General features: G+C 36.7%; 1 protein-coding gene across 2 annotated transcripts in view; it reads right to left on the bottom strand.

The window, feature by feature from the left end:
* The window catches only part of LOC117411162 (mediator of RNA polymerase II transcription subunit 23), a 32,700-nt gene that overhangs the window by 5,794 nt on the left and 4,492 nt on the right, over positions 1 to 22,414 (bottom strand). Inside the window, exons 8-24 of one of the 2 annotated variants that reach the window (XM_034018394.3) lie at positions 22,013 to 22,082; positions 20,531 to 20,643; positions 20,122 to 20,217; positions 19,460 to 19,477; positions 14,583 to 14,783; positions 13,876 to 14,019; positions 13,428 to 13,573; positions 12,229 to 12,474; positions 11,948 to 12,090; positions 10,645 to 10,819; positions 9,923 to 10,086; positions 9,615 to 9,739; positions 8,948 to 9,153; positions 4,678 to 4,858; positions 3,077 to 3,247; positions 1,103 to 1,319; positions 315 to 551 (exon numbers count right to left, since the gene is read on the bottom strand). In XM_034018394.3, coding sequence (XP_033874285.3) covers positions 315 to 551; positions 1,103 to 1,319; positions 3,077 to 3,247; positions 4,678 to 4,858; positions 8,948 to 9,153; positions 9,615 to 9,739; positions 9,923 to 10,086; positions 10,645 to 10,819; positions 11,948 to 12,090; positions 12,229 to 12,474; positions 13,428 to 13,573; positions 13,876 to 14,019; positions 14,583 to 14,783; positions 19,460 to 19,477; positions 20,122 to 20,217; positions 20,531 to 20,643; positions 22,013 to 22,082 — 2,653 coding nt within the window. The remainder of the gene's footprint in view (positions 1 to 314; positions 552 to 1,102; positions 1,320 to 3,076; positions 3,248 to 4,677; positions 4,859 to 8,947; positions 9,154 to 9,614; positions 9,740 to 9,922; positions 10,087 to 10,644; positions 10,820 to 11,947; positions 12,091 to 12,228; positions 12,475 to 13,427; positions 13,574 to 13,875; positions 14,020 to 14,582; positions 14,784 to 19,459; positions 19,478 to 20,121; positions 20,218 to 20,530; positions 20,644 to 22,012; positions 22,083 to 22,414) is intronic. The other variant, XM_034018395.3, reaches the window with a different exon arrangement.

Below are 22,414 nucleotides of genomic sequence, written 5' to 3'. Positions count from 1 at the left end.
TGCATTTTGTTAATTGATAAATATAAACTATTAACATGTCTATTTTTGAAAGCATTCTTACTTTACAGCATTTTTTCACACCTGCCTAAAACTTTTGCACAGTACTATATATATATATATATATATATATATATATATATATATATATATATATATATATATATATAGACACACACACACACACACACACACACACACACACCTATTTTGGAATCACACCTGATGGCTCAAGCTTTTATACATTTGTTCTACCGCATTTATTATAACCAAGCCTTTCTGCAGTTAAATACCAATTTTTGATAATGAAAGGATATTATCCACTAATCGGCCAATGAGCTTGCAGTAGTAGGTGTCATCAGGAATCCATGGGTTGTCCTCGCGTGCATTCATTGCACATTTTAGGTATGTCTCACTGAGGCACCAGCCTTGTGTACGGTTTTCCTTCAATGAGCTGATGATGGCATGCACAAGCTTGCGCTTCAAGTTGGTTCGATCACGAAGATGTTTCTCGTAGTAGTGCAGAGTGTTGTAGAGATATGTCACAGGACGGTCTGGAAGAAAAACACATGTTGAATTAAAAAAAAGACTTCATTAACCCAATCAAAGTCTAGGTCAGATGCCATGACCTAGACCAGAAACAATCAAAATTGTATGTAAATATTATCTGTGCAAATTTAAATAAAGACATTAAGTGGCATTTTTACCGACATACATACATACTTTGTGCTTTATAAAATGAGTCAGTTAAGGCTACAATTTTGGCACGGCCATTTTTTGTACATTTCATGGGCGAGTTGTATGCAAAAAAAACAAGAATTCACAGAAAGGTCACCAAATAATGTAATTATAGCTACATCGACATACATGAGTTTTTAAACAATACACCAAGACATACTGCAGTTTTTAAAATGGAAAAAAGGAAGCACTTAATCAAATGTGTTTTTACATCTATTTCACAGACTATTCAAATTCATGATTTTCGTGACCTGCGTGACAAAATTGTAACCTTTGTTTTAGTGAATTGATGCAGCAGATTTTCATTGTTCTGAAAACAATTGTGATTTTGGTAACATGCTTGAGATTGCAGTAAATCAGAACACACCGTGAAATTTATATAAGCCACCCAAATGATCCAAGAGTGTCTCCAAGGACTTGGACACGGGAAGGAGCTCCAGGAACCGGTGGATGACGATGTCGAACACAGGCAGGAAGCGAAGACAGACGTTTCCAAAGTAGATGGGAAGGTACTGAGGCTCGATCTGCAACGGTGGGCTCACCTGTTCTGCTAGGCCTTCAAAATACAGTTTCTCAGGATACTTCTGTAGAGTGAAAGATGATACGCAATTTCACATTTTATACATTAGATCCAGTGCATTCCTAACTAGTTTATTTTATATAGTATAAGGTTCAATCTTTTGCAAGGGAGTTGCAAAAGATTCTCATAAGAACGCCTGTAAAATATCAGTGTTAAAAATGGTTCCAAGAATAAACAAAACTACTTAATTTCCTCAGTCACAATAGGACTGGAAAACAACAAGGTACATGATAAAAAGACAAAACAATACAACCACATAAATACATCTTAGATTACTGGACATTAAAACAGAGGGGCACTGTTTTTTTTTTTTTTTTTTTTTTTTTTTGTTAAGTGCAAAAATGTAGTAAGATTCCTTGAAATACCCAAAAATGGAATAATTAAATTGTTGTGTGGTATTCTCAGTAGTATTGAGGTAGACTACATTTTAGAAAACTGTTAAAACACATAAAAACAAATTACTATTTTCCTTTATCACTGTTGCTTTACAAACATCTCTGTAACATACATTTATCTGCAGAGCTGTAAATTCAGAATTACAGCTATCAGTATAATGAAACTTGACGATGACAATGACATATACCAGTAGTACAGACTGAATAGTATAGAAGAAATAGCAATGAAATGTTGAATTGCAATTTGATAAGCAGCTCTCCTTCAGATATATGCAAGTATGTACATGTGACAAACAGACAGATTAGAGACAGACTGACATTCTCAATAACTTAACTGTTAAATAACGTTACTGCCAAGTTTCATGACAACTGGATATGGACAGACAGACAGACATCCCCACACACTGCAAAATGCTTGCAATATGGCAGTGCCACTGTTTCCTGGAAATTGATCTATGCAATGGCTAAAACACAAATTAAATTGTGTTGAATTAGTGCTGGTGGCTTTACAAAGACATACACACTCTATACAGGGATGCTTAAAGGTTAAAAAAATAAACTCAAAACTAAATCTGTGCAGTTAATGCTGGAAAAGGTCAGTGTTCTTTATACAAAAATGAAGGATCACATAAATCTCATTTTAAAAAACATGACACATCACTATCACTGGTATTAGTATGCAAGTGCGTACAGCTACAGCTTCTCACATCATGATACAAGCTGAGAATATGAACGGAAGCCAGTTTTACAGTTTCTGAGCTTAAGCCAGAGATAGTCAATAATAAATATTAAAAAATAAAAATAAAATGTATGCAGCCAGTAAAAAAGGCATCGAAAACAACTGGCATATCTAACCTTTGAAGGTTTAAAAGCAATGTAATGTCAGAAACTATTGTATTAAACATGGCTTGTAACTGACTGCAGCAGTAAGATGCATTCTTCATCACATGCCTTGATGTAATAAATTAGCCCACTAAAACATTTTTAAATCTTTCAAAAAGTTTCTTCAACTTAAAAACAGATGCAGATGAAATCAAATCTTACATCAATGTGGATATTAACAAACAAAGGCCTGTATGCTCAACTAAGTTTCATTTGTTCATGCCATTAAAAGAAACCAGTTTTGAAACAAACACCTTAAGGGTTCATTTTTGAAAAGTGAACAAATACCAAAATCTCAAAAGATCAAACCCATTAAAACACCACTGCAAATGAACACAGTGTTCTTTGAATATTACCCATCCTCTAACCTGAACATCACCCTCCCAAAGAAATGCACACATTGTTTTTTCTGCTCAAAGGATTCACTGCAGGGTTTATTTTTGCAGTTTTTAAATTCGCTGAGAGCGAGCTATTTTTAACCCACCTTGTGATAGTTCATGTGTTTAGTATGCCAGTCATTCTGCATCCAGTGTTCTGGGAAGTTTTCTTTCACAAAGTCACTCACTCGGTTCCTGAAGTCATTGGGCTTCAGCAAAAGCAGCTGGATGATGAAGTAGCAGACCTGCGCTTCATTCCCTTCATGACTTCTCATTGCCTAAATGGGGCAAGACAGGTTACTTTCTTAAAATGTCTTTTCTATAATACATAATGATAATAATAATAATAATAATAATAATAATAATAATAATAATAATATCAGGCCAGGAATTTAAGTCAAGATCCTTACTCAGTAGATGTATATTTAAAACATAAACTATACATAAGAAATACTGTACATGCTTGTGACAGAGAGAAGGGATCTAAACTGTAAATCTCCCTCCTGGCAAGAGAAGGTGCCGTGTAAGGTTGGTTGTACACTTTTCCAGGATGAGGTCAGACTGACGGGAGGTAGACACCGAAAATCGGCCATCTTGGGGAGGTCGCGTAGCAACAGAGCTGCTAAACAAATCCATTGCAATCAGCTGCAGGGTCCGCGGCGAGTGGATAGACCGGGGCGCCAAGCTGATTGCGGGTAGGAGTTGGGCAGTATTAAGCGAGTACAACCCCTTACATTGATGACTAACAAACCAAAGCGCTGTGTGTTTGTTTAGTTTTGTTTTTGCTTATTGTTGCAGAGGACGAGTAGCACGGAAGCTGCCGCCATGGAGCCAGCTGTTGATCACTGCGCACAAACCTCACCACTCTACACAGGACACTTGTACAGCACCGGCGCGAAAACAGCACCTTGCCATGCATGACCGGACGCAAAACGTGCAGGATTTATAATCTGTTTATTATTGTTTTTGGGACCATGATCCTTTTTGTGTGCTCCCTACCATCGCTGGTAGTGGAGCAGTTTATTTTAGTAGAGGACTGTATCCTTTTTTTTGTATACACTCCCTACCATTGCTGGTAGAGGAGTCTATTATTATTTGTTGATTGTTTTTCTTGAGAATAAAAGTACCCCGAGGGGTTTAATAATTGCAAGTGCTGACTGGACATTGACTGCTTAACCCTGACGCAAAACTGGAATAAAAAAAGAAAACAAACAATGAGAGACACTAAAATTAATAGTCCTTTTCAATCAATTTGTTCATGTGAAATGAAATACAGTATTTTCGATGTAATGTTTATATTTAGTTTAGTTTTCGTTTCTGCTATTATAGACCATAACATATAGTAATTCTTAAAGAAACATAGTTCTTTCTGTTATTACTACACAGTCTTCATTTAGTTAGTTATGGATGACATCTAGTCTGGACTGGAATTCATGTAGTTCATTGTCAGCACTTAGTTCTTTCCTGGTTGTGCTGCAAATACATTTATTTGTTAGGTAGGGAATCTAGTCCAGTCTAATTATATAACCAAAACAAAAAATATTATGCAGTTTATTGTGTGTGTTTGACACTATGGGATGGAAATCAGGAGCATGTCTATAAAAAAACAGGCCTCTAGTTTGCAACATGTGCTGTACATAGGAGGGTTAAAAATGCCCATAAATGTGTTTTAAAAACATATTAAAATGATTAACATCTGTTAGCTTACCAAACACAAAATGAGTCTGTCTAATGTAACAATATTGTATTTCCAGACCATGTCATTGAGTATCTCAATACATTTATTCAGCTGCTGGCCCCCGGCTGAAGTGGAGAACTCATACACAAGGAAGTCAGCAAATGTCCGGACGTGAGCCACCAAAGCCCGAGCCCCAATCCTCTCCAGCACCCTAAAAACACAACCAGATCACAGTTATATGTCAAACAGTATGGAAATGTAAAAAGAACATACGAGTGCTCCACACTGAAGACTTGCACAAACATTATTTCAGTTATTAAAAAAATAAATCAATAATTTAACACACAGAGTGCACTCCTGATAGAAGAATCAACCACATATAGTGATCAAAACCATTGGGACAAAATCATTCCTACACTAACCAATGTAAAATACTCCACTTGTAAGAATCAAGCAATCCGCTAATAATAATAATTTCGTGACAAACTAGTGGCGCGATTAGGCACATAGGCAGCATGGATAGTGCAATGATGCAGGAAACACTGCATTGTTTGTAATCAATCCTGACTGCGCCAATGCATTGTGCAGGTAAGTTTTTTTGTGTTCTCTGTTAGTGAAAAATTGTTTCAATAAAGTGGATACACATTCATTGAATACATACTGAGTACAGCAGTGTTACTGTGTGATATGCATGTAGAGGGAGTGGGATTGCGGCGCAGCACGCTGAGGAGGAGGAGGATGAGAGGGGATTGCAGCGCTTTGCATCTCCGTTTGATGAAAAACTGTGAGATTTCAATGCAGAAAATAAGTAAGCTACAGATGCTTAAATGCAGTGGTAGTCCCAACAGTAAAATACTGAACTGTAATGGCATTTCAATTCAAAGGCCATTACATGTAACACCGCACGGCAGTTAAACTAGGCACCCTCACGAGACGATCGCTTCAAGTATACAGTAGTAAAATAGGATTCTGCAGCCTTGAGTACACATAATCGTGATCATATAACAAGCTGCTTACCCACAAGGACTTGTTTTGATATATTGCCCTCAGTGACTGAGCACCATTGACATCTGTACACTGTATTTAAACTGCTGATGGCACGCTTTTGCTAAGTGTAATGCTACAGAGTGGCCGAGGACAGTGTAAGTTATCAAGCTGGAGTCTTGATTTACAGTTTTAAACTGGTGTTGGTTTTATTTTTCTTACACTGCGGTGGCGAAACAACTGCTAATAAAACCACCAAAATAAACCTAGCTCTCAGTTGGAGTACTAAGTAAACAATACTGTGTGTGGAACAAACACTAGCTCTCTTACTCACGTTTTGGTTTCTTTTTCCTTTGCTTCCTTACTCCTCTATACCCCCATCATAAAGCTATCGGCTAAGCCATTTGTATCGAGGTGTCATTAACTTTAACAAGCAGTTAACCAAATGACTATTATCCATAATTTGTTAAGGAAAGCAGCTGTGGATTTTTCGTGGGATTGCACACATGCGGGAACTCGTGACATCTAGCGGTCAACCCATTACACTGCAGCCAGGGAACAAGCTCTTGTCATTCTCATGCAAAGTTTGATTCTGCACCACAGTAATCATATTGGTCCGCTTTTAAGAATCAACCGCTTATAAGAATCAAAACACCTGGGACTAATATGATTCTTATAAAATGGAGTGAACTCTGTGTGTGTATGTACATGTGTTATATATATACACAGTACTGTGCAAAAGTTTTAGGCAGGTGTGAAAAAATGCTGTAAAGTAAGAATGCTTTCACAAATAGACATGTTAATAGTTTATATTGATCAATTAACTAAATGTAAAGTGAGTGAACAGAAGAAAAATCTAAATCAAATCCATATTTGGTGTGACCACCCTTTGCCTTCAAAACAGCATCAATTCTTCTAGGTACACTGCACAAAGTCAGGGATTTTGTAGGCATATAGTCAGGTGTATGGTTAAACAATTATACCAAACAGGTGCTAATGATCATCAATTCAATATGTAGGTTGAAACACAATCATTAACTGAAACAGAAACAGCTGTGTAGAAGGAATAAAACTGGGTGAGGAACAGCCAAACTCAGCTAACAAGGTGAGGTTGCTGAAGACAGTTTACTGTCAAAAGTCATACACCATGGCAAGACTGAGCACAGCAACAAGACACAAGGTAGTTATACTGCATCAGCAAGGTAGCCAGGCAGAAATTTCAAGGCAGACAGGGGTTTCCAGATGTGCTGTCCAAGCTCTTTTGAAGAAGCACAAAGAAATGGGCAACGTTGAGGACCATAGACGCAGTGGTCGGCCAAGGAAACTTACTGCAGCAGATGAAAGACACATCATGCTTAGTTCCCTTCGCAATCGGAAGATGTCCAGCAGTGCCATCAGCTCAGAATTGGCAGAAAACAGTGGGACCCTGGTACACCCATCTACTGTCCGGAGAAGTCTGGTCAGAAGTGGCCTTCATGGAAGACTTGCGGCCAAAAAGCCATACCTCCGACGTGGAAACAAGGCCAAGCGACTCAACTATGCACGAAAACACAGGAACTGGGGTGCAGAAAAATGGTAGCAGGTTGTTGTTCGCCGAAGGGCTGGAGAGCGGTACACAAATGAGTGTCTGCAGGCAACAGTGAAGCATGGTGGAGGTTCCTTGCAAGTCTGGGGCTGCATTTCTGCAAATGGAGTTGGGGATTTGGTCAGAATTAATGGTCTCCTCAATGCTGAGAAGTACAGGCAGATACTTATCCATCATGCAATACCATCAGGGAGGCATCTGATTGGCCCCAAATTTATTCTGCAGCATGACAACGACCCCAAACATACAGCGAAAGTCATTAAGAACTATCTTCAGCGTAAAGAAGAACAAGGAGTCCTGGAAGTGATGATATGGCCCCCACAGAGCCCTGATCTCAACATCATCGAGTCTGTCTGGGATTACATGAAGAGAGAGAAGCAACTGGGGCTGCCTAAATCCACAGAAGAACTGTGGTTAGTTCTCCAAGATGTTTGGGCCAACCTACCTGCCGAGTTCCTTCAAAAACTGTGTGCAAGTGTACCTAGAAGAATTGATGCTGTTTTGAAGGCAAAGGGTGGTCACACCAAATATTGATTTGATGTAGATTTTTCTTCTGTTCCCTCACTTTGCATTTTGTTAATTGATAAATATAAACTATTAACCCTTTGCGGTCCTATGTCGGACCTGGTCCGACATTGCAATTATTCCTATCCGGTCCAATGTTGGACCCTGTCCGACATCATCAAAAAGACGCAAAAAACGGGTTTCTAGTCGTTTTTTCTCCGGAGAAAGCTGAGAAAACCATTCAACTGCTGTGTACCAAAATGATCAATAAGAAAAAAGGAGAAAAGGATATTTCAGGTACTTAAAAAGGTAGAATAATTGATTACAAATCAATTATCAGGACGTTTCGGACTACAAGTCCTTCATCGGCTGAATACAAAAAAACAGTACTTTAAGAAGTTGATAAAAAACAAGCAAGCAGTCTTTATCAACTTCTTATATTGTATAAAAAAAAAAACTTTGTACTTTTTTAAACAGACCAAACAAACACAATTTTCAGTGTTTCTACTTATACTTCCACTTCCAGGATCTATTAGGAATTTTTAGCTCACACAGCCTTGCTGTATTAGTGTGACAAGTAATTATGAATGACCTTTACATAATTATTTGTAGTTAGACCGAAAGCCTTTCAAAATAATCCATTCTTATTTATTTAACAAGCTGATTATTCACCTGGAACAAACACCTTTGTGGGTATGCATGCGACTGTACTGTTGAAAAACACTTGGTTGTTGATAAGAACAATTGAAGTAGAAAATTTGTTTGCAAAACGATGGCCTCGATAACAAATTTCTGTTACATACCAGCTTAATGTAGGAAGCACTTTTTCTGTTAGGCCGCTGCAAACTCAGTATTCTTTGGGCTGGTTAGCCAGTACAAGAAAAGTACCATGTAAACAATCGGTTCCTGGTACAGCCTGTCACTGTATTAAGGAGTGCCCTGGGCTCAATCTGATGTGGAGCACTTATTTAAAAATAAACAAAATCTGCAGGGCTTCGCCAGTAAAAGGTTCTTTCTTTTGATATTACTTTGATTGTACATTGTTTAGGCAAGTGACCTCGTAATTCAGCATACTACAGTTTTGAAGAAACAAAAATTAACCAGATTAACAATGCAATATTACATTTAACAGCTGAAACCTGGTATGTAATAGTGAGCTCTACAGTGTACATCTGCATACCTCTAACTAGACACCCCAGCCTAATCTGTTATTAGGTACAAACGTACCTGTAACCAATCTGGTTAATGTGATCTGTCTCGAGCAGCATCTTCCAGAGCAGGCAGAGGAAGAGGGGAGGGGAGCCTTGCATGGAGAAATGAGTGATGATGTCATTCTCAATGGCCATTGATTTCCACTTCCTGTACTCCTCCTCCACATTCTTCTTCAGGTTAAAGCGGCTCTCCTGAGGGACGTTGTTCTGTCTAAAGAACGCCTGGAATACAAAATTTAAAAAGTAAGTCATGGAGTACGGTAGTTATTCCATGAATGGGCATGGTTGGTTAAACGTTTTGTGAGGCTATATATTTATCTAATGTGCCCCAAATCTGGGGGATAGTATTCTTTTACGAAAAAGCCAATGCCTAATAAACTAAACTAATATTTTGTAATACACACTTAATTAATTTATATATTGCCATTATCAAATTTTAGATTCCTTTTGACATGAGTATACAGTATGTTTTACCTGTACATTAGCGGATTTATTTAAAATAGAAGTGGACTCTTTCATGAATACAACAGTGCAAATTCTGTAACTGAACTATTATTGGGTTGGCTGGTTCTACACACCGCAAGATAAAAGTAGACCAAGCGCTAACTCAGGGTTTGTGTAACTAACCGCATAATTTCGAAAACTCAAAATGACCGACACCCCTACTGAGCAGTGATCCATACCTGCAGTGGCGCTGGGAAGCAACTCAGAGTGTGGGAAGCCCAGTTGTGGGGAGTAAAACTCATGATAGTCTGCAATATATCCTTACACCAGGTTCCTTGTATGGAATCAGAGCCTGTAAAGAAATCTTAAAAAAAGGGCACAATATATTATTGCTGTTAAAGGTATATATGTTAATTTTAACACCTGTGATGGTCTACTATAATGGCTTTTTAGACAAATTCAAGACAAAACAATTATAGTTTCAGGTAAGGAAATGTATTATTTTTTTCCAGTAATATTTTAAGTCTAGTGTGTGTCAAAGAATTACCTGTTACATGTGTTGCTCTAGCCAGTGTGAGAATCAGAGCTCGGTTAAGTTCCTCAGACTCTGCTGAAAGCACAGTTTTAGGGTCACTGAGAAAACGTGTGAACTGTGGCTGGACCTCTGAGCTTCCAAGTGCAGTGATCAACCTCAGAGCTGTGCTCTCCACACTGAAAATACCAAGTAAATGAATTAAAGTATAGCAATGTGCACACTTCTTTGTAAATTCACTGGCTGATCTCATACAGAAATAAATATGAAAGGTCACATCCTTTGGCAAGCAGTTACCACAACATAACCAGAGGCCAGAACTAATTCTAAAGTAGGTTAGCATAATCCAGATACCATACAAACTTTGTGCTAAGAAATGCCCTTACCAAGTTTCATCATAACTTAAAAGTTTTTTTTTCTTCTTCACAAAATATGTTTAAAAGGCATACATAGAGATGCCTCCATTATATACAGTATCTGTTGACTGGGATAATAATAAATTCACTTTGCAGTCATCTAGAACTTATAGTATTCTACATAATCTGGAATTCCTATCCCGGTCTCACAGGTTGTCTCCGGTGTCAGCCTACTTAAGCTACATTTTTGGATCAATATTCAGAGCTGAGAGTGTACCCTCAATTAATATGAATCCTTACTATCTAAAGTAAGGGAGCGTCAGGACATTTTACAATATACCCCTAGCACTGTTAACACATTATAATCTACAGTTAACCGACCAAAGATGCAGCTGGTTTTGGTTTGTCTGTGGAACAGCAGCAAGAGAATGAAGATGGCTGAGGAGCTGGACTCTGTAGTGTGGCTGGATGTGGTGCATGCGATAACTGAACATCTCAAGCAGTGTGTGCAGGATGCCCCAGGCATGGGACTTGAACACATTTGGAAGAAGCTGGCCTGCAAGAATTAGAAAAAGGAGTTGTTAATAAACGTTTTCTAAAAAAATCGGTATTTTTAGAAACTTCCATATTTCTGTTTGATCTTTTAAGTTGTTCTGTGTTTCATTCAGAGCTATCTACTTGAGTGTGTAATATATATTAGTCTTCCCTCAAGGCATTTAATTTTCCACTATGAGCGGAGTCTGCAGTACATATTTAATATAGGACTCAGTCAAGAAAATAAGTGAGGCAAGATTGGATAGTAAATATGACTATATATTGTATTTAAATATAGTTTTTTTGGTGTACAGCTGTCCATCTGGCTTGCTGACTGCTGCATAATCCAGTTTATATGCCGGCCATATTTGTTTACATTGGCAAATTTGTTTGAAATTCAGAAAGTCAAAAAAAAATGTCGTTTTAATCACCATTTTAATGTTTGGAGCATCATTCTTTTGTAGTATGTTTTGTAATTCATTTTCTGTTAAGTCACAGAAATGCTATTCAGTAGTTGTTTCACATTTAGCCATTTCCTCTTGTTGTAAGGAGTGCAGGGGAGAAGGGCATTCCTTTGAAAAGAGGCGGGTCTGATAGTGATGTGAACCAATCACATGACACAGTGAGACTATTGCCCGGTGGTGTAAGGATGTTAGGGCAATAGTCCAATCTATTTTTGCTCCTATGATGAGGTTTTAACCAAATCGCAGGCAAGAATTTCCAACCACTGATTCATATTCATATTAATTTTAATTTATATAGAGGAACCTGATTTAGGGTTGCTAGCAACCCTTTCCAATCAGTGGACAGCATCTAGTCAGAGGGAAAGAACTACTGTACAGTATTGATCACCTTGCACCCAGCAGCTCCCACTATAAATCTTAAATTACTTTGGCTGTGCTTAGCCTACCAGATGAAATTGTGTGAGCCTGAAGTTAACCTTGAAAGAAATGTTGATTTATTTTAAGTAGAACTGCTCAAGTTCCATTCCAGTTGGAATTTGCAATAGCTTCATAGTAGGTTGCATTTTGCAATAGCTTCATATATTTTGCACAATTTTATTATGGCTTATAAAAAAAAAAGTTTGCTGGAAAACAACCATCCTTGATTATATGCAGTAGGAAAATAATGTGTGTAAAAGAAAACGTACTAATAAAACCTTTGATCCCCAGGGATTCAATTTCCATGTAAACCAACAGCCGGCTGTACGTTTCCACCAGTGCAGGAGCCAGGGCAATGCTGGACTTAGCATGGGCTAATTTGATGACTCTTGTGGCTATACTGTGTATAAGACTAAAGGGAAGAAAAACAAACAAAAAAAAAAAATACTGTGCATTACTGAAGGTTTTACTTTATATACAAACCTATTTTCACAAGTCAATATAAAATCTAAAGAATCAATTCACTGTGAATCAAAGATAGTCTGCTCACCTCATTTTGGCATGCACTGTCAGTGAATCCAGCAGGTTCATTGGCAGGGGGGAAACTGATCCAGATGCCATGCAGCTTGTCCCAGGAAGAGGGATCCTCATGTTGCCATTTCCATAGATGGTTTCTACCAAAACCCCCATAGGCAATGTGAAGCACTCAGAGTTAGTGGAGTACGCGTTACACAGCAGTGCAATCTTGTAGTCTGTCATCTGAAGGCTCTTATTTCTGAGACTTTGCTGCAAAAACCTAGGTTAAAACAGAAACAAATATTTATTTATTTAAATCAGAAGTGACAAAAGCTACTACAATATAGACAATACACAGCATTCATGTATTTTTTTTAATGTCCTTTACTGCAATATAAATGTCCAATGTTAAAGGGAGACAAAAGATTTACCATCACATCCATTACGTAACTGTTCCCAAACCAAAACTAACAGATTGCCCATGTTCTCATAATAGATAAACAGTATTCTCATTATAAAATACACAAAAACACAGTACTTTAGGATCAGTTACTAAATTGTGTACACATCTCTATGGTGTAGGATATGCATTTACTGTATCTAATGGAATTGGGCAGTTTTAATATTTGTAGCCCAAACTCCATCGGCTCAGAGTCCATTCAGTACTTCATGGAAGCACAAAAAGCATCCCACTCACCTACTTCTACAACTTCAGAGCCTCCAACTATACACAGGATTTGCCAACATAGTTTCTACAACCAAGAATGGTATTCATGCATGAATTATATATAAAGGGCTTCATTTTTACTGTCACAAACCTTAAAAGAGCACCTTGTTATGGATATGAAATGAATTATTGTAACTGACGTTTTCTTCTGGTTTAAATTCCCTTTCTATGTAATTGTCTATTTCAGTCATCAAATTCTTGTGACATATTTTTTTTTTCAAAGCGTCGCTGTGTCCTCAACAGAAGCAAGTCTTCTCTCTTAGTACAGCTGGTACACCAAAGCGTAACCATCAACATGTCCCTCTGCCACACTCTTCCCCGAGTTGATTTAAGAAATACATCAGCAAGAAATGTCTGTGTTGCACACTAACAAATTGAACACTACTATGGTTTAAAGTCATGCCAGCCATACTGTAGTGCATACACTGAATACAGCAAGTACTTCCATGACTCACAAATAAACAATCAATGGATTTGAGTTAAACAACTGTAATGGACAGACTTACTCGTGGTGAAGCTTAAGAGAGTGAGGAATTGGTATCTGAAGTTTGGAGTTGTCATTCTGGGCCTTCCTATTGAGATGAATCCAGATACAAGTCATAGCAAAGGCATGTGTGGACTGGGGCTTGTTAATGTCAGGCACAGGAATGCACTGGAATGAAAAACAAATGTAAATTACTTTACTGCCCGAACCCCTTGAAATCTCAACCTTTGTCCTTGAAATCTCAACCAACAGACCACATATACTTTCTCATGAATACCTGTAAACTATGACTGGGACTTTCAAAGTATTTTTATTACTTCTTATTGCATGGACTATATATATATATATCATTGTGTTTTTTTCACCTGTTAAAGTACTCCCTACCTAAATGTTTTAAGAGAGAACAAGTAGTTATCTTTTAAAAGTCTTTATGAAATCCTCAATGTCCTGTGAGCAGAGCAACTTCTCACCTCTTTCTCTGGGTATAAAAGATCAAAAAGTTTCATGACAGGAAGGAAGTCTGCCAATGCATTCTTCTGGATGCTGCCAGAAATAAACTGCAGAAGCACCCACATCAGGTGGTCCCTGCCTTTAATGAGACCTCGACCAGCCAACTGTAAAACAGCAACAGCAAAAATCATGGCACATTATACAGTACTTTCAAACTTTCTCTTCTAATGCCTCGTACAAATAGTCAGTATTTCATTTTTAATTCATTGGCAGGCTCAGGTCCTATTGGTATCAAATAATGTTGCGGTATTAAAATATAGCTAATATGCAAGTTGACTGCAGACATCAAGAAGACAGCGTGGGTCTTTCAACTGGGACCAAATATGAATCTGCAATATTACGGTAATTTAAAAGCCTTTTGAAAGTTGTTGTGAACTCAGGACCATAAAGGTAAAGTAAAAATAAAGTATGAAAACTCATATACAGTTTAACTATAGTTCTAGTACTAATGTATAGGCAGCACATCAATGAAACAAATACATTCCATTTAGCAAGTCATTTAAATCCAGCGGTACCCTATTTTTTTTTTTTTTAATATAAAAATAAAAAGCACTGGGTGATAACGATTGATGATGACAAAACATTAGTCGCACTAATCAATCCAGTTCTTTTCTCTCACATGCTTAACAGTATACAGCATTCCATGACCTATTTATATCAAATCTACCTTTTGATGGAGGGACAGCACCATGTGAGGAAAGCTGGCAAACTGAAACAGCACAAAGAAAATGAGCTGGCTGGAGAGGTGTTGCCAGAGCAGTTGGCTGGTTCCTCCGTCGTCAAACTGCTCCTCTGTTTCCGAGCGCTCCATAGCGTACACCACCAGGTCAACCAGCTGGTCCTCAAGCACTGGGCAGCGTTGTTTGTGCTGCAAGGCAAGAACCACATACAGTATTCTAATAGGAGCCTTATAGGAGTGATAACCAAGCCTTACATTTATTTTCTTACCTCTTGTTAGCATTAACAAGATTATCACTTTCCCCATTATTGTTATTTGCTTTTTGTACATGAACATCCCCAATTGAAGTAAACAGGAAGTAAATAACATAAGGTATTCATGTCAAAGATTATCAGCGATAATCTTGCCAATGTTAATAATATAATATAAATGTTATAAGCCTTGGTTGTCACTTCTTTAACAGAGAGGGACTTACTAAATATTACAGGAAATAGATAACAATGCATGAAATGAAGACAGAACCACTCATAACCAAAACACAATCCTGGATCCAAGAAAGCTGCACTATATTACATGGCATATTAACCTCATGGGCTAAAATCTGTTTTTTTTTTAGCATAAAAATAACCTTAATCTTAGGAACATGTAAAAACAATCATATAAGCCGGTTCTTTTCTTACTGACAACATTGAAATTTGGGTCTAGTAGGGTTTTAGAATGTGCATATTTAAGGATAACATCATAACATCAGAATGTTTTTCATCTGTTCTGATCTATTTTTTTTAGGTACTGGTAAAATTATTTCCTATTGGTAAAATGTTATATGCTTAGTATTTACCACTTTAAAGCGCCAGTATCAACAAGTAACAAACAAACTGAATTCCACATCTTTTCGTTGAGAATAACTTACTTAAGAAAACCACAACAGGCAAGCTTTACTAGCCTTTGGTTTCAATAGTATTACCAAAGCCCCTTTCATATTGGCACGCCTACCTGGGTTCTGGCTACCCGGGTCACAATCCCGCATAGTGTGAAACCATGTACCTGGGATGTGGGTCCACACACTTTGACCCGGGTTGAGCGAGACAAAATGCATGATGAGCGGACGAAGTAACAAACGGCCATACCTGCATGAAGGTTTAGGCTAGGAACATTTCTGTTTATTCTGTCAAGTGAACGTTGCTGCTTCCGGGGCATTGCCTATGAACACTGTGTACTGGCTTCTGTCACTCAGGTCAACCCTGCTTCTTCAAAAAGCAATGCGAAATCGCATAGCCAACCTGCATGACACCAGGTCACGACCTGGGTAGAGCACACCAGTGTGAAACTGGGGATTTAGATGTGTAGATTCAGTTGTTTTCTTCCCTCAGGAGTGAAAAGAAAGCCCTCTTGTGGGAAAGTGTTGTATAGCAGAAAGTTTTAGTAAGTAACTATAGCTCTGCTTTAGATTTTTTTTTTTTTTTTTTTTTTTTTAGTAAAGAAAAACATTGAAAATGATTTTGCCTAAAATGTTAAATATGCATACTTGTATTATAACCTATAATATACTGCAGCTTTTCACTGATTTAAACACTGGCAAGGGTCCCACATACTTTAGAAACAAAACGAATAAATATGGTATAAGCTAAAACTAATAAAAAAAAAACTAAATCTGTAAGATATCAATACCTTACCATGCTTATTTTGAAGGTTAGTTTATTGGATTTAAGGCTTATATGGGAAAAAACACCTTTGAAACCAATTAGACTCAGATTTGCATGCCACTGTTTATGGGTTTTAATATTTTTATTTATTATTCAATAATCACAACTATTGCATTTTCGTGAGGCTTGATAAGCAAAATTAGATATTGAAATATTCAGTAATAGAAATGATTTCCATGACTACTGCACCTTGTGCCATGTAACTCTATATTAATGGTGTCTAACAGTAATGGATTAATGAATTGAAACCTGAAGAAATTGGTAAACATATTTAAATACAACTGAAAATAATAAGTGTATTGTAGGTATTAGACTATTCCAAAAATTTGATCCAAAATAAAGGGGAACAAATTCAAAGCACTATTCAAAGTTCGAGTTCCTAACAACAAAAAATAATCCCCTTTTCAAGGTCTTTTTTTTTTTTTTTGGTAAATCGGATTAATTACATTTAATAAAAAACATGGCAAGGGGTACAGAAAGCAATTTAAGAAAGGAACTACATCTCATAGATATTACCTACAGGTTATTAAACCTCTAAAATTGGTCACAACATTAACAAAAATAGCAATACCCTTGACATTTAAAATACAATGGGCTATATTTTCAAAGCATTTACTCCAAATAACTAGCTAATATATTGCAAGGCTTCCCAAGCACACTCAAGATGTTTGCTTCTCTTTTGGCAACATTAACATAAAATTTTCTCTTTAGGTGTTAATTAAAGACTGGAGTAACCGCTTTGAAGATATTGCCCAATGTGTTTGATCTAATTCATGTCCTTTATAAAGCCACTGTTTTCGCTCTTTATCCTTCTTAAATGCATTGTAGTTCTAAATTTTGCATTTGCTATAATTCAGCAACAATAACGAAACTTACATAATTCCTAAACTGTCCAATTTTCTTTAATCCAATATTCTAACCTCAAAAAAAATACATAGATTGTGCTTTCTTTAGCATGCTTCAAACCAAAAATTAAAAAAAAAAAAAAAAAGATGAACCACGGCAGATTTTTCCAGAAACACAATATGTATGCGCCAACAAAAGTACATACCACAAGTAACCAACTGAGAGCAGTGAGAATTATTTCCAGAATAAAAAAAACACACCACAATTGGCAGCAGAGCACAACAGACAAGACTACTATCTACTCCAGCATGCAAAAACTAGTCGATTCAGGGCTTGAAATTAACGTATTCCTCTACTTTAAAACAGGTTTCTTTCTAATATTATATATATATATATATATATATATATATATATATATATATATATATATATATATATATATATATATATATATAAATGAGGCTGCTCATCAGATTCTGTTGTTTTGTGTCTGTATGTCATCTCTAGAATGCTGTTTGGAAGCAAAATGCTACATAAATAGAAATGAATGGATACAAAACATATTATATATAATCTACAATTTAGCATTGTGGCTATATGCTGGCATTTCAGTATTGTACCTACAGATCTTCAGAGAGTAAAATGAAGATTTTCTCTTACCATTACATTGTTATTGCTTATTGTGTCACTATAGGTGTATTATTATTATTATTATTATTATTATTATGTGCTAAACATTTCATTGTAGGTGGGCAGAGTAAGGTTATAGCTCAGGTTATAGTTTGGTGACCCGTTAATTCAGGTTTCACTGTAATTAATAAAAGCTGTACCACAGACCAGGCTATGAAACATTTTACCACCCTGAAACTGTAGAAGATGAGGGTAAAACATGAGGCCATGATAATTAGAGTTCAGAGCTTACAAAATAATTTCATCAAATCTTACCTTATACTAATTATATATTGCCATCACTTAGTACATATCACATTTTGGAAGAGGCACACATTAAGGTAAACATTAGATAGATTCGATTTTAGAATATTTATTTAATTTAAAAAATGCAGTCCACATTGAAACTGATTTATAGAAAAAGCAGCAATAGATTACTAACAGAGCACGGGTGACAAAAGGAAAAAAAAATGATTAGGCTTATTTTATTTACTCTTCTTGAACATAATTGAATATGTATTAAATATTATAACAATAAACTTCATAATTATATGATTAAATTTAATTTAGCCATCCGACGAAAGCTAAAGTTGAGAAATTGTAGCCAATTATTAGAATAGTGATAAACCAACATCATGCAATATTAACAATAATTGTATTCTTTTGAGTCAGGGCAAAACTGTAAACTAACCTTTTCCTTTTTGCAAACTGTTAAACATACATTAACTTATATAGAAGGTATTGCTAACTACAAAAGCAGCCAGTGGGAAGACATTTTGCACAGCAGAATATACAGCGAGATGAATTCAGAGATATGTCAGTGTTCAACAGAAAGTCACTTAGAAATCCTCATAAACCATTGCAGCCTGTTCAGAATGCCACCGCTAGAATTCTGACTAAAACCAGGAAAAGTGAACATATTAGCTCAGTTTTGGCCTCTTTACTCTGGCTCCCTGTGCAGTAAAGAATTGATTTTAAGATTTTGCTGTTACCTTACAAGGCCCTGAATGGATTAGCACCTAGTTATTTGCAGAAGTTACTGACCCCGTATCTTCCAAACCGCACTCTGCGATCACAGGATGCGGGGCTGCTGGTTTGCATTATAGGTACACATATCCCTGTATTGGATGTTTTACTGTTATGCTTTGCAATATGAAGAACTGTAGTACTTTTAAGTTTAAAGCATGCTATTGTTTTACAACCTTTTATCATTGTTAAAATTAGGTGATCTTTAACATGTCTGTTTTACACCAACTTGCTATGCAGGGTTAACACTTGTTTTTGTCATCAATATGTTGTTCAAGTAACTGTAGATATATTACAGAGCACATTCACATCTTGCAGCACTTCATATGAACAGTGTTTTCTTTCATTATTTAAAGGTCAATATGTATAATTATTACAATTTAGGTTTCTGTGTTGAGAATTGGGTAGTTTTTTTTTTTTTTTTTTCTAAAGCTGCAAAATGTTTTTAGCCAGGCTAACCTTCATCTTTATAGACAGGTCTCCTGCAGTTAATGACCGAGTGCCCCTCACTGATACAGTAATTTCAAGCCCCCAAGGTGTTTACAATCTAGATGGAATCAGTGGCTACCAAGCGGCCAGCATCTAGTTAGTCACAATACAACAGTAAGATTGTGAACATACCTGAGCAATGTTCAAGGTCTAGAGCATTGGAGGATGGGCAGGACAAGACAGGACAGAACAAAAATAAAGGAAGAAAAAAAAAAAAAAAAGAAAGACAAAACAGTGACTATGAGGCCAGCCTCATGTCCCCCCCCCCCCCCCAATAGTTAGACCAAGTTCCACAAAAGGAAAAACAAAAAAAAGAAAGAAAAAAGCAACTATATAATATTACCCATGAGGCTAGTTATATAGTGATAAAAATGTACACAGTCCCCAAATCATGACAACTCTTCAGAGAGGAATGAGAATTGAAAAACAAAAAGGGGTTTTGTGTTTTTTTCTTTATGTGCCGTTATGCGTTTGAGTTTTTGCATGTTTTTTCAACTAAGCAACTGGAATCATGTCAGAGCTAGTGTGGCAGGGAGTATACTGGAGGCTGGCCTTATAGAAAAAAAGCAATGCAAACAAAAAATTCTATATTTTTCTTTCAAAAAGCTGTAATCAATATGCTACAAAAAAGGATCTCAAGCAAGATCTTTGATTGTAAACTACCTTTTGCTACAATACAATGTCACAGAGTATCTAATAAGCAGCCTTATCTCCTTAGTTAGCCACAGCAAAAGAAAAGAGAATAGAACAGTGTAGATACTTTTGAGGAAAACTCTTGAGGTTGTGTAGAGTACCTGCTTGTTGAGACCTAGCATGTTGCAGACCATATCTCTTGAATATGGCTGTTCCAGCACATATCTTAACAAACCCGTTTGTGGCTCAAAGAGGTCCTGGAATGGAAACGCAACACACATGGTATTTAGGTCAATATATTCTTAACAGTACATGGCACAGTGGAAAACTGCAACTTATTTCTTAGTTATATCAATGTTAATATCAATTAGTACTTCATATTAATGGCAAACTGTTTTTGTTGCATCTTTTTTTCTAAAGGAACACAGTTTTTGCTTTTACTCAATTACAGTTAGTATAAACATGTCCTACTTTCAAAACGATGCTAACTAAATCTATACTGTACCTGCCTTTTCCTATGTTTGACGTAATAAAGTTATGCTGAAGGACAATATTAGAAAACATACTTACTTTATCATAAGGTAGAAGCCCTTTCAGAGGGAAACGAAGAGTCGTTGGATCTAATTTCCATGAATTACAGATTGCACCAGAGTTGTTTACCACAGGCAATAGACTACATCTCCCTAAATATTAAAGAAGATTAATTAATAGAGTTGAGTATACATTTCTAGCTGTCGTGCTTTAAAGAAACTGGCATAAGATCTTCATTTGAAAGTGGCCCAGGGTTTATATATATATATATTATACACACACATATATATACAGTGGTTTGCAGAAGTATTCACCCCCCTGCAAAGTTTTCACATTTTGTTGGCACCTGAGCGTACTCCACTTATCTGAAAGGAGATATGGAGTTTGCGAAAAGGCATGTAGATGATACTGCAGATACGTGGCAAAAGGTGTTGTGGTCAGACGAGACAAAAATTTAACTTTTTGGTCTAAATTCCAAGTGTTACGTCTGGCGCAAGCCCAACACTGCACATCACCCAGTCAACACCATCCCAACTGTCAAGCATGGTGGTGGCAGAATAATGTTATGGGGGTGCTTCTCTTCAGCAGGGACTGGGAAGCTTGTCAGGATAGAGGGGAGAATGGATGGTGGAAAGTACAGGCGAATCCTTGAAGAAAACCTGTTTGAGTCAGCCAAGATTCTGAAACTGGGGAGGAAATTCACCTTTCAGCAGGACAAAGACCCAAAGCACAAAGCCAAAGCCACACTGGAGTGATTGAACAAGAAGAGAATTAATGTTTTTGAGTGGCCCAGTCAGTCCTGACTTGAATCCAATCAAAAATATATGGCGAGACTTGAAGATTGCAGTCCATTGACGACCCCCATCAAACTTATCAGAACCTGAGCAATTTTCCCGTGCAGAATTGGCAAAAATTTCACCATCCTAATGTGCAAAGCTAGTAGAGACCTATCCAAAAAGACTCATAGCAGTAATTGCTGCAAAAGGTGCTTCTACCAAGTACTGACTTAAGGGGCTGAATACTTATGTAACCAGTAAATTTCATTTTGTACATTTCCTTTGCAAGTTTTGCTGACATTTAACCTCCTCCTCATATAACAGTGTTCAGTTTAAACACTACAGCTTTGAATAAAAACAGTTTGTTTGAAAAACTGTGCATACATTATTTGTAATTCAACAAAATGTGACATTATTGGTAGGGGGTGAATATTTCTGCAAACCACTGTGTGTGTGTCTATATATATATATATATATATATATATATATACATATATACACATACACACACACACACACACAGTATATATATATAAATTTTGAAATTTCTGCTGTAACCTACACATTTGTAGGAGTCTAGTTTTCTAGAGGGTGTACCTAAAGCCATCATTACTTTTTTAGTTACTACCTTTGAACAGCATACACCATGACAGATATCCAAGTCAATGTAACACAGCAGTATCACTGTTTGTTGCCTTTATTGAATATTAAATAGTTAGACTAGATGTGAAGATTGTGGTCTTACCGCAAATGGAGTTAATTCTTGCAGTTGCTCTAAAGCTGTCAACAAAATCTGATATAAGGCTTCCCAGCAACTATAAAAACAATTTTAACAGTTAGTTTACCAAATCTAAATTTAACTGGGATAAACCATGCAAAAAATGTTTACCAGTAGGTGTAACCACACACGGTTTATAACACAAAAGACATTGACAAAACGCTCATTAGAAAAATGTCTGTCTCAATATATTATGTTTGACAGAAAGTAGTACAAAACCAAGTTTCCCCTTTGTATTACTGTGTATCAAAATGTTCCAACAGTTTTACTTCAGCTGATCTACCCATGGTCACACAAACAAATCAGATGCTAAGGCTGAATTTGAATCTCCTTGAAGTCTTCAGTTTAAGCTGCTAGACTATTATATAT

Source organism: Acipenser ruthenus, chromosome 6, assembly GCF_902713425.1.
Source record: "Acipenser ruthenus chromosome 6, fAciRut3.2 maternal haplotype, whole genome shotgun sequence".
Lineage (NCBI taxonomy): Eukaryota > Metazoa > Chordata > Actinopteri > Acipenseriformes > Acipenseridae > Acipenser > Acipenser ruthenus.
This window is presented reverse-complemented; position numbering and strand designations above follow the sequence as displayed.